Genomic DNA, 12,404 nt, shown 5'->3' on the forward strand with positions numbered 1-12,404 from the left:
CTTATTTATTGCCATTTTTGTTTAGTGTGGTTCCATTTTTCTTCCCATTTCTACTGCTAATTACAGCAGTCCTTTTAACATTTCTTGCAGTGCTGGTTTGGTGCTAATGTATTCCCTTAGCTTTTTTTTGTCTGGGAAGCTCTTTATTTGATCTTCTATTTTGAATGATAGCCTTGCTGGGTAGAGTAGTCTTGGATTCAGATTCTTGTTTTTCATGACTTTGATTACTTCATGCCATTCTCTTCTGGCCTGTAGTATTTCTTGTGAGAGGTCAGCTGAAAGCCTTATGGGGTTCCCTTTGTAGGTAACCTGTTGCTTATCTCTTGCTGCTTTTAGGATTCTCTCTTTGTCTTTAATTTGTGGCATTTTAATTACTATGTGTCTTGGTGTGGGCCTGTTTGGGTTCTTCTTACTTGGGACTCTCTGTGCTTCTTGAACTTGAATGCCTTCTTCCTTCACCAAATTAGGGAAGTTTTCTCTCACTATTTTTTTGAATATATTCTCTATCCCTTGCTCCTTTTCGTCTTCTTCGGGGACTCCTATGATACGAATATTATTACGTTTCCAGTTGTCCCATAGTTCTCTTAAGCTGTCTTCCTGTTTTTTAATAGTTTTTTCCTTTTGTTTTTCTGATTGGTTGATTTTTTCTACCCTGTCTTCTAATTCACTGATCCGGTCCTCAGCTTCCCCTACTCTGCTTTTTAAACCTTCCAATGTGTTTTTCATTTCGGATATGTCATTTTTTATCTCTTCTTGTTGGTTTTTAATTTCCATTTGGCTTATTTTCAGTGTCTCTATGTCTTTACTCATGCTGTTCAGCTTCCTCAAGATCATGGCTCTGAATTCTAGCTCTGTTAACATGCCTAATTGCTCCACATTGATCTCATCTTCGGTGGAGGTGTCTTGCTCTTTCATTTGGCTTCTGTTTCTGTGTTTCACCATTTTAGCTATCACTGTGGGCTTTGGAGCCTGTCAAGTTCTCCCTGTGGGTGTTGGTGTTCTGCTGTTTGTGGCTCCCTCTCCTGTGTTTAGATGAGCGAGGGAGGACCCGCGTTGAACACCACTGTCAAGTCTTACTTTCCTGGTTAAAGTTGCCAGCCCAGGAAACGTACTGTTATCCTCTAGCTTTTTGCCTGGAGGCTAGCAGTCTAGGTTAATTGATGAGTTTTGGGTTGTCAGTTGATTGAAAAACTCCCTCTGGTGCTCAGCCAAGGGGCTTTCACGAGGGTGGGGCAGATGCTGGTTGTTAGTGAGCCTCAATTAGCACTACAATGGCCCACAGGGTGGGGTTGGATCTCCGAGGGAGGGGCTGCTGCCTCTCTCAGAGCCCTGGGAAGGAGCAATGTGGCCACCGTCCTGAGTGGCTGCACTCAGCCAAAGCTCTGAGCGCCCTCCAAACCCCGAGTGTCCAGACACAGTTCCAGTCCAGTCTGCCCTCCCTCCGCCGGAGCCCAAGGTGAGTGGCTGTGGCTGTTTCAGCCTCTGTCCCGGCTGCGCTGTGGGGCCGCCTGGGAGTGTGACCCGCGGGCGCCGCTTATAGCTGAGGCCGCTGCCGAGCTGCCGACCGTGCGCTCCCAGCCCCGTCTCGCGCCTTCGCAATCCTACCAGGATGGAGTCAGTGTCCTGCGTTGTATGGTCCTCCAAGCTGCTTTTCTGTTGGTTTTTTCCGTCGATTTGTCTGTGTTATAGTTGTAATTCCAGTTTGGTTCTGGGAGACGGTCTGTGTAGCTCCGTTCACTCTGCTGCCATTTTTCCCGCCAGGAAGTTTCTATTTCCAACTCATTGAGAGTTTTTAGGAAAGGATGTTGGATTTTGTCAAATGCTTTATTTGCTACTATAGGCATGCACTGCCTAACAATGGAGATACATTCTGAGAAATGCTTTGTTATATAATTGTATCGTGTGAACATCATAGTGTACTTACACAAGCCTAAAAAATATAGCCAACTACATACCTAGGCTATACAATATAGCCTATTGCTCCGTAGGGGAGAAAAAATAACCCTTCTGGCTTCTTTGCTGAGACATTCCTGTGATAAAAGACAGATTAACAGGAGAAAAACAAAAGTTTAATAACATGTACAGCCCCTGTATACATGGGAGAGACCCAGGAAAACAAAGTAATTTGCCAAAGTGGCTGAAGCTGCCACTTTAAATATCATTCATCTAAAGACAAAAGAAGATGTTGGGGGTGGGATGAGTCAGTTATGGGAAAAGCACAGTAAACAAAGGTTAGGATGGTATGTAGATTATTGTAGTCCATTGTAATGCATTGGTATTTGTATAATATGTTACATTGCAGTGTTACAAGGGCTACAAAGTCACTAGGTGATAGGAATTTTTCACTTTCATTGTAAACGTATGGGATTACCGTTGTATGTGCTGTCCATCCTTGACCAAATGCTGTTCTGTGGTGCATATCTGTGTTGAGATGATCATAAAGTTTTTGTTTGTTTGTTTTTCAGTCTGTTAATATGGCTAAATAGGTTGATGGATTTATTTGATTTTAAATCAACCTTGCATTCCCAGGGTAAGCCCCATTTATGGTCATCAGGTGTTCTTTTATACATATTGTTATTTTTTTTATCTTTATTGTGGAAAGTATTACAGATATTCCCTTTTTCTCCCATTGACCCCTTCCTTCCCTCTTCCTACTCCCTCCTGCTTTCCCCAAACTATTGTCTGTGTCCATTGGTTGTGCATATATGCATATAAGTTCTTTGGTTTTGATTTGTCAAAAAAATTTTTTTTTTAATTTTATTTATTTATTTTTTTATATGAATTTTTATTTATTTTTTTACAGATATTTTACCTTTTTACCCCATTGGCACCCCCCACCCTACCCCCCCTCCACCCTGTCCCCGGCTTAGTTGTCCATGTCCATTGGTCATGCATAATTTTCCATGTCCATTGGTCATGCATAATTTTGAAAACAAAATAATTTCTTCCTTAATATTTACATTTCCAAATATTTGGGATATTGGTGCCACTTTATAGTCACTTGATTGCTTCACATTTCTCCCAGTAGATTTTTTTTTGTTTTTTTGGGTTTTTTTAATCCTCATTCGAGGACATTTTTTCATTTTTTGTTCAGATAGAGCGGGAGGGAGAGAGAGGAAGAGAGAGAGAAACATCGATGTGAAAGGGACACATCGAGTGGCTGCCACTTGCACGACCCAACCAGGGCTGGGGACAAACTGCAACAGAGGTACATGCCCTTAGTGGGAACCGAACCTGGGTCTCTCCAGACCGCAGGCTGATGCTCTAACCGCTGAGCCAAACCAGCCAGGGCCTCCCAGTAGTTTTTTTATATTCTTTAGATCTCACCTTTGTGTTACTGTATTACTAGAGTAGTGCTGAAGTGTACTCAAGTACACAGCTTTACATTGTAGAAGGTGGTAGTAACAGAATATCACTAAAGAGATCTAGAGTCTCAATTCAGTTTTTCCATACGTCTGTTGTGAGACCTTTTGCTCATTCCACCCTTGAAGCCTCATTTACTAAACTAGGGTTGATGGTTTTAGGTGTCCTTCTGCTCTAATTAAAATAGTAGTCGAGTCCTGAAGTTAGTCCGTTAGAACTATTCCCGTCTTCTCTAGTTTCTAAGGGAATCTTAGTGGAACCCAAACACCATTCAGATCAGTTTCTGCATAAATTTCTTTTTTTAAAAAGTTGTGCTAAAATATACATACAAAGTTTACCACTTTAATAATTTTAAGTGTACAGTTCAGTGGCATTAAGCACATTTATATTATTGTGCAGCCATCACCATCATCCCTCTCCAGAACTTTTTCATATCCCCAGACTGAAACTCTACCCATTAAACAATAGCTCTCCCCCAACTACCTCAGCCAAATACCATTCTACTTTTTGTCTCTGAATTTTACTACCCATACAAGTGAAATCATTCAATATTTATCTTTTTGCAATTGGCTTATTTCACTTAGAATATAGCCTTCAGGGTTCTTCATGCAGTAGCATGTACCAGCATTTCCTACCTCTTTAAGGGTAAATAATATTCTGTTTTGTATATATAACATATTTTGTATATCTATTCATCTGTTGGTGGACATTTGAGTTATTTTCTTATGGCAAATGTGAATAATGCTGCTATGAACATTGATATACAAATATCTGTTCAAGTTTCTGCTTTCAGTTCTTTTGGGTACATACCTATCTATAAGTGGACTTGCTGAATCATACGGTAATTCTTTATTCAGTTTTTTGACCTGCATAATCTCTTAAAATCTCTTTTAGCACTAATAGTTGAATACTTTTTTCCTCATGTATCCATTTCAGCCAAATTTTATAAAGCATAACTTGAAACCTTACATTAAGAAAACCTTTAAGATCATATTTGTTGTGTTTTTTAACTATGATTTTATGTCGTGTGGCCTTCAGCAAATTAAGGTACGTTTGTAGCACCGGCAAGTTCTGTATCTGTTTTTAGCTGACTATATCATGTTCCTTCATTTTCCAGCTTAGATTCCATTATCCATCATTATGATCAATCCCCCTTTTCCCCCCTCTACACTCTAATTGCCTTGCAAATCTCCAAACCTGATAAAACCCAACTCTCTGTTTATTCTGTGTCTGCACCCAAATTGCTGAATGTAGATGGAGAAAAAAGCACAAACTAGGGAGGCCTGCTTTACTTAAGTTTATAGCCACAAATTCCAAATTCAGCAGCCCTGCAATCATAATAGATCACTCTATAGCAGGTTTATTTTTTTCATTTTTGTTTCTGTTCTCTCTACTTTTTTTCTCTTTCCTCAAAAATCCAATATTTCTTTACTACTTCCCATAGCTGACCTTGTTTTGTTGTCAAGATAAGTGCAATCAGCAGAAATTTAGCCTAATCTTTCCACATCCAAATCTAATTTCTACTCTATATTCAGATATTTGGTTCTGCCCTGTCTTAAGAGGAATTGTCACTCTTTAATCCAAAGCCATATCTTCCACTTGGACACTGACTTTATCTGTTCTTTTCTACCCAAGGACTTTACCTCAATAGTTATTCCCCCTCTCTTCAATAATAAAATGTTACCTCATAGGTTATTCTCCTTGAAATAAGCAAATATATTTTATTGTCTTACTTTCAAGTGAAATTTTAAAAACCCTGCATTTGAATCTATATACAGTCTTATTTTCCTAATCCTGTAGGTAATAATATTATTTATAGACTTGCCTATAAACTCATACAAGAAGACTTTTTTAAACAGTAGTGTTGCAAACACCATGTAGGAACCACCGAGCTTAAGAAATAAAACATTATAAATTCAGTTCAGTGCCTCTGAATCTTCCTCACTACACTTCCTTTTCTATTCACCAGATTTTGTCTCTCTAATCTATTTAGGTATTATCTCTAATTTACTTCACTGAAATTGTCCTTGTCAGTCACTAGATTTCGTAGTCAATTCTCTGTCTTTTTCTAATTCAACTTTTCAGTATTCTTTGATTCTTTTGACCCCAGCCACCAATTTTGGAAAGTCTTGCCTCACTTGGTTTCTATAACCTCAACTTTGATTAAGTATTCATAGTTGGAGAATGTTTTCGGTACTGTCAGTTTATTCAGTATCAGTGTTTCCCTTTCCCAAAGCTAGTTTTCACTCCTGTATTTGCCTGTTTTTTCCCCATCCTTGAAATATTTGGCACCTCAGAGGCTCTTTACTGTCCTAATTTTTTTCTTTTTTTTAGACTCTTTTTTTTTTCTTTTTGCTGTTCTGATTGGGTGCATTTTGCTTTCTTATATTCCAAATCAGTAGTTTGCCTCTTGGCTTTACCTACTCTACTGTTGATTCCCTGTAAATTAATCTTTATTTCAGTTAGTGCTTTCTTCATTTCTGACTGTGCATCCTTCATTTCTGACTGGTAATTTTTTTATGCTCTTGAGGCCCTACTAAGTTCATTGAGCATCCTTGTAACCAGTGTTGTGAAGTATGCATCTTTTAGATTGCCAATCTCTATTTTGTTTAGTTCTATTCCTAGAGTTTTGTTCTTTTCTTTCATTTGGGACATGTTTCTTTGTCTCCTCATTTTGGCTGCCCTTCCTGTGTTTGTTCTATGTATTAGGTAGAGTTGCTATGTCTCCTACACTTCCTAGGGTGGCTTTCTGTGGTAGGTGTCCTATAGGCGCCAGTGGCACAGCCTTCCTTGTCTCTCCAGGTGCATCCTAGGCTGTGCCCACTAACCACTGGCCCCTGACCACCTTGGAGGACTAGCTGTGCAGGGGCCCACCACACAGAGCAAGACTGACTTCAGCAGTGCTCTGGTACCCACTGAGTCCTACTCATTGAGTGTGTCACTTATGGAGGTGGTTGGGTGGTGGTGCTTCACTGTGGTCTGAAGCTGTCCTCTGGGTGTGCTGGCTCTGGGGCAAGGTCAGCCACTGCCTTTGTTCTACATGGGGCCACCCAGCATAAGCTACACAGTGATCTCCTGATGGCTGCTTCTTGTGCTGGGCTTGGAGGTGCCCAGGAAAAGCCAAGTTGTGAACCAGTGCTGGCTGCTTCTAGTGCCAGGCCTGGCGCCACTTAATGAGAGGTATGGGGATGGCTGAGGCCAGATGCTGCTTTTTGGGGAGAATTTAGGAAAATCTGAAGCAGGAGCCAAAACAGGTCATTCCTATGGTACAGTTACTGGAAACAGCTTGGGTGAGCCTGAAAGTTGGGTGGGACAGGGCCTCAGGGAATCACCAGGGCAGAGCAAACAGTGTGAGCCTGGTTGCTGGAGTCCCAGATATAGTACCCGTCTGCAGGCCTCGTGGGGTAAGGGCTCACCAAAGGAACAAAGACCTCTACCAGCACCTCTGTCTGGGAGAAAAGCTGTCTCTCTAGCTCTAATCCCAATGCCAGACAACTCAGTTCTTCCCCATATGTCTCTCTCATGCCTTTCAAGCTGCCTCTTCCTTGCTAGAGTCTGTAGGGTGTGAGTTCAAGTAAGTCTGTGCCTTTAAGAGGGACTGCCTGGGGCTCCAGCAGACTCAGCCTCCTTCAGCCTCAATCCCTGCTGGTTTTTACAGCCAGAAGTGATGGGGTCTTCTCTTCCTGGCACTGGAACCCTAAGCTGGGAACCTGGTGTAGAACAGGGACCCCTCACTCCTCAGGGAGGACCTTCCCAGCCGAGGTAGCCCTCCTAATTTTTATCCTCCAAATGTGAGTGGGTGTGGGACCAGCCCACCTGCACCTCTGCCCCTCCTACCAGTCTCAGTGTGGCTTATTCTTTAATTTCGTAGTTGTAGGACTTCCATTCAGCTCGATTTCAGGCGGTTCTGAATGATGGTTGTTCTGTAGTTTAGTTGTAATTTTGATGTGGTTGTGGGACGAGGTATCGTGTTTACCTATACCACCATTTTGATCAGAAGTCTGAAGAAGCTTTTTTGAATTTCATGCCTGCAAGACCTTTCATCCCCGTAAGTGTAAAGTTTGAAGAAACTCTGCAGGTAAAGTTATTGTCCACCCCACCCACCCACCCATTGCAAATAATGTATTCCTCTGTTTCATGGAAATATAATTTTCTCTATTTTTAATTTCTTCAAAACCCAGTAGTGGACACTTAGTGTGCTTTAGATGCCAGGCAGAGAGGTAGCTAAGTTGGAATTTTGTTATAAAATTAAAGAATTATATTATTTATATTCTTGTTGGTTGATGGGCCTCTTATAGCAAAGCTAAAACTTTTCCTTAGAAAAGAAGTTAGCATTCAAATAAATCAAAATGTGTAGTGAACACTGCAATTCCTTTATGTTTGTTATCAAATTGCATTTAGAATATATTTGACATTTTTATATTCAGTGACATGAGTTTGTATAGAGCTATTTTGGTTTGGTTATTTATAATTCTCTTTCAACTTTGCAATTATATGGTATTCTCAGTTGCCATTTTAAAAAATACTGCTAACCATACTTAGTTTTATGATCAAACAATGGACAGGCATTGGTGACATTTTATCTAAATTTTTCAGGCAGTAAATTTGTTGTATTCTAACTTCAAATTAATAATTTTTGTACTTCACAGTAAGTTGTAAAATCTTTTATAGTAATTTATTTTAAAGAATGAAGGTTAGGGAGGTTAAAATAAAATGAAATTATCCTACATTAATCAATATTCCTAGCTCTTAATAATTGCCTCCTTTTTACCCAGAGGTAAGAAAATATTTATGTAAATATTTTAGTAAATGTTGATTTTATACAGTACTCACTTCTAAGTTTAAAGATGTTGTATATATTTCTAGGGTAAGCCTACGGTCAAATATATTTCTCTCATCAAAGTTCATTCAATTATGGTTTACTCAGCAACTAAAATGATTACTGACTTGGGCAAATTACTGTACCTTTCAGGGTTTCAGGTTTTTCTTCTATAAATTAAATGTTATTTTAGACCAGGAATCAGTAAACTATATTCAGTAGGCCATATCAAACTGGACCATGTATAGGCTGAATTAAGAATGGTCTTTACATTGTTACAAAGATTGTTTTAAATAAGAAGAATATTCACGCCTTGACTGTTGTGGCTCTGTTTAGCATTGTTTCCTGAAGCAAAGAGTTGCAGTTTGATTCCTGGTCAGGTCACGTACCCAGGTTGTAGACCTGATCCCCGCCAGGGAGTATTCAGAAGGCAGCCGAGCAATGTTTCTCTCTTCCTCCCCCTTTCTCTCTCACTTAAAAAAAAAAAAATTAATAAAAGTCTTTTATTTTTTAAAAAAGAAAGAAGAATATGCAGTAGTAACACTCTATGGTCCACAAAAACTAAACTATTTATCAAGTGACCTTTTAATATTTATAAATATTGTCAAAGGATTATAATACTAAGAAATATGGTAAACAAATCTTACTTTAATAATTAAAATGTTTTGATCTTGTAAAGTTAATTCATTACATCTTGGCAACATGAGCAGTTAATAAAGTTGTATGTTATATCAACTATCTTATTATATGTGAAAAGGCAAATTTGAAAAAATTTAAATATTCCTTGTCAAATTTTGTTTTAGGGATAATGAGCATGTAAAATAGTACCTTTTGATTTGAAATATCTAAAGATTTTCTGAAAAGAATTTATACAAATATTAAAAGATGTATTGGCATACATTATTCTTTCTATTACTAAAATCACTGTATTTTTTATATTTTCTTTTTTTCCATTTAGATAGAAGCAGATTTGGGATATCCGGGGGGTAAAGCAAGAATTATTCATAAGGAATCTGATATCATTACCGCCTTTGCTGTTAATAAAGTAAGTATTTAGACTTTTTATTCTTTAAGCATTAAGTACTCATAGTTGGAGAATGTTTCCTATTCTGTCAGTTTATTCAGTATCAGTATTTCTTTTTCCCACAGGAACTTCCCACTTCTAAAATTGAAATGTGAATGAATTTTTTATTTTATAAAATGATTATATTGTTTGATAATTTAATTTTTTTATTTTTAATATATATTAGATAAAATAATGTGCTATTACTACACAGGGAGAAGTATCAAGTATTTATAGATGCAGTAGCCTTTAGAATTTATACAACACATTATAAGGGTTAATCCAAATAAAAGGTTTTCTATTTTCCTTATATGAATATGTTGAATGTGAGTCTTAATATTAGATCAAATTTAAACTTATGTGACTCATAGAAATTCTCCCTCTTTGACCTACAGCTATAATAGCTGTCCACCTATAGTGTTTTCTTTGTATTCCTTAGCCTTTTACTCAACATCTGCCTTAGAGCTACTCACAGAAGAGGTGGCCTTATGTACAGTGGTCCAAGGTTGAAATTTGTCTTAATCATCTTCCCTTTCTGTCTTCCCTAATGGCTTTACTGTAGAGTTTATAGTGAATTCCAGATACTTTTGTTTCCTTTATTTTCATTAAATTAAAGAATATATATATTTTTAATATATTTCTAATTTAAAATTAAGTTTTAAATATTATTTAGATGTATATCCTATGATACTCATTAAATAATAATTTTACCAACAGGTTCTTCATCTTTCAGAGCTATGTCTCTTCTTTGATTTCTCCTGGATAGTTCTGTTGTCATTCTGTCCTCATCTTTTCCTGTCTCCTTTGTCTCATTTCCCTCATAGACATCTTCCCCTGAACAATGACTAGTTCTGTCAAGACAGGCAGATTTGGAAGCAGCCCTTAACCAGGCAGTTCTCATGTTGTGATTCAGTGTATACACATCAAATACAAATACAAAATTATTGTCTGTACCCATTAAAACCTTCCTTTCCCAGAAGAAAATGATTTTAAATGTACTGTGCTATAAAGTAAATTAGTGTTTTGCACTTTGTGGGGAAGGTTGTATATAAACAACTAGTAATGAACAAGCATCCACATATACAAAATCTGGCATTTACTCTGTAAGAGTGTACCTGTTTAATTTTTATTTCTCCAGATTTGTTATGTTTGTAGCTGAGAAATAATACCTTTTGCTTTACATTGCATTGTTTAAAAATGCCACTGAGCCCTAACCAGTGTGGCTCGGTTGGTTGGAGCGCCGTTCTGTACGTGGAAATGTGGCAGGTTCAGTTTCTGGTCAGTCAGGGCACATACCCAGGTTGCGGGTTCAATCCCTGGTTGAGGCATGTACAGAAGGCAACCAATCACTGTTTCTCTCTCCCCCCTCCCTCAATCCTTCCTTCCATTCCTTCTCTAAAATAAAAATAAAAAAAAATACCTATAAGATTGAACTTTCCTCAATTGTACTTTGAATTATCTGTGTCAATAAACTGTGAAGGATCTGAGATACTCTCCTGCATTTAAGCTAAGTTAGCTTTCACGGTTTAATGGGTGCTGTTAAAAGACACAAGACTCCTCAGAAACAAAGGACAGTTTGTTTCTAATAGCAAAAGCAGTAACCAGCTCAGCTGGTGGAGTTCAGTGGTTGAGTGTTGACCCATGTGCCAAGAGGTTGCTAGTTCGATTCCTGGTCAGGGCACGTGCCCAGGTTGTGGGCCAATCCTCAGTGTGAGGGCATGCAGGAGGCAGCCAGTTGATGTCCTCTCTCATCGATGTTTCTCTCTCCCTCTCCCTTCCTGTTTCTCTAAACAGTGAAGAAAAAAAAAATTTTTTTTTAAAGCAGTAACCAGAGTACTGCTATTTTGCTCTGGTTCCTGAGCTCTAATTCCAAAGAAACAGGGTGATGGCCAGATGATACCTGCACACAAAGTGGTTTGCATTACAGGAGAGGAACACTGAGTTTAGGGAACCCCAAATATTTTCTAATGATAGTAAGAATATACCTGCCCTTTGATCTGGAGGGAGAGATTATAGCTATATAACCATCCTAGAGATAATACTGTAGAACAAAGGACAGTCAGTGACTCACTCACAAGCTATGCAGAAGAGACCCAGGAGGAATTATCTCCCAGCCATGTAGTTATATCATTTTTCTGTTTATCTCTGAGGTCTCAGTTTTTTTCTAATTCGTTTTTATTAACATTTTGCATAACAGTGGAAATAGTAATCCACTTTTCTCTGCTGTCAATATCTTTCCATTTTCTGCTTTAGAGGTGTACATTTTTAACTCATAGATGTTTAAAATTTTATAGCATTTAATTTGACTAGCTTTTCATTTATGATCTTTTTTGGCATACTTCCCCAACGTTTTCTCTACCTCTACATTTTTTCTTTACAATCCTTTCTCAAATTATATTTTTCCTACCTAAGACAAAGGCTTTAGGTGAAAGTGGTATTATCTTCTGTGAATAATTCACCACTCTTTCTTTACTTTGGTGTTCCTTATCTCCCTCATTTTTCTCTACATTCCAGGGCTCCTATCTTCTTCAGCATCTCCCTCCCAGTTTCTAAACTATGTAAACCTTAGGGAGATTTTACCATTCTAGTAAACTAGAGAAACAGTTCTGGAAGAAGAAATAAAGCAGAAAACATCCATTACCACTTATAGCTGGCTTTCTGTTGGATGCTTTTAAATTCTTAGAACATAAACATATCTCAAAGTTCAAGCTTATGTTATTACACTTAAAATTAATTTAAAATAGTCATGTGCGAGAATGCTATATATTCTGTACCTTAAAGTTATTTTTTGAGGCTATTTTGTAGTTTTCATGTTTAAAAGTAGTCCATATACATGTTGTATTTTATTATTCAAAAATTACCATATGATTTATTTTTCAGGCAAATAGAAACTGCATAGCAATTGCTTCGAGCCATGATGTTCAAGAACTGGATGTTTCTGGAATTCTGGCTACACAGATCTATACTTGGGTAGATGATGATATAGAAATGGAAACCAAAGGGTACCCTTATATTTGTTTTTATTCAGTAACATTGCTATTTGAATGATGATTCCACATAACTATAACTTTTAAAATATTTTTAAGGGAATATTTATTTCTAGATTAGATTATAAGTGGAAGCTGAAATACTAAAGAGTAAAGATGGTTATGTTGGCAG

The 12,404-nt window shown here is 37.8% G+C and overlaps 1 protein-coding gene across 15 annotated transcripts in view; it reads left to right on the forward strand.

Moving 5' to 3' along the window:
* Positions 1 to 12,404, forward strand: part of DMXL1 (Dmx like 1) — a 166,408-nt gene that overhangs the window by 120,876 nt on the left and 33,128 nt on the right. For 14 of the 15 annotated variants that reach the window (XM_036280413.1, XM_036280416.1, XM_036280415.1 and 11 more), the window contains 2 exons: positions 9,141 to 9,227; positions 12,126 to 12,247. The exons of the other annotated variant lie outside the window; for it this stretch is intronic. In XM_036280413.1, coding sequence (XP_036136306.1) covers positions 9,141 to 9,227; positions 12,126 to 12,247 — 209 coding nt within the window. The remainder of the gene's footprint in view (positions 1 to 9,140; positions 9,228 to 12,125; positions 12,248 to 12,404) is intronic. 15 annotated transcript variants of the gene reach the window in all.

The sequence above is a fragment of the Molossus molossus genome, unplaced genomic scaffold, assembly GCF_014108415.1.
Source record: "Molossus molossus isolate mMolMol1 unplaced genomic scaffold, mMolMol1.p scaffold_m16_p_3, whole genome shotgun sequence".
NCBI classification, from domain to species: domain Eukaryota; kingdom Metazoa; phylum Chordata; class Mammalia; order Chiroptera; family Molossidae; genus Molossus; species Molossus molossus.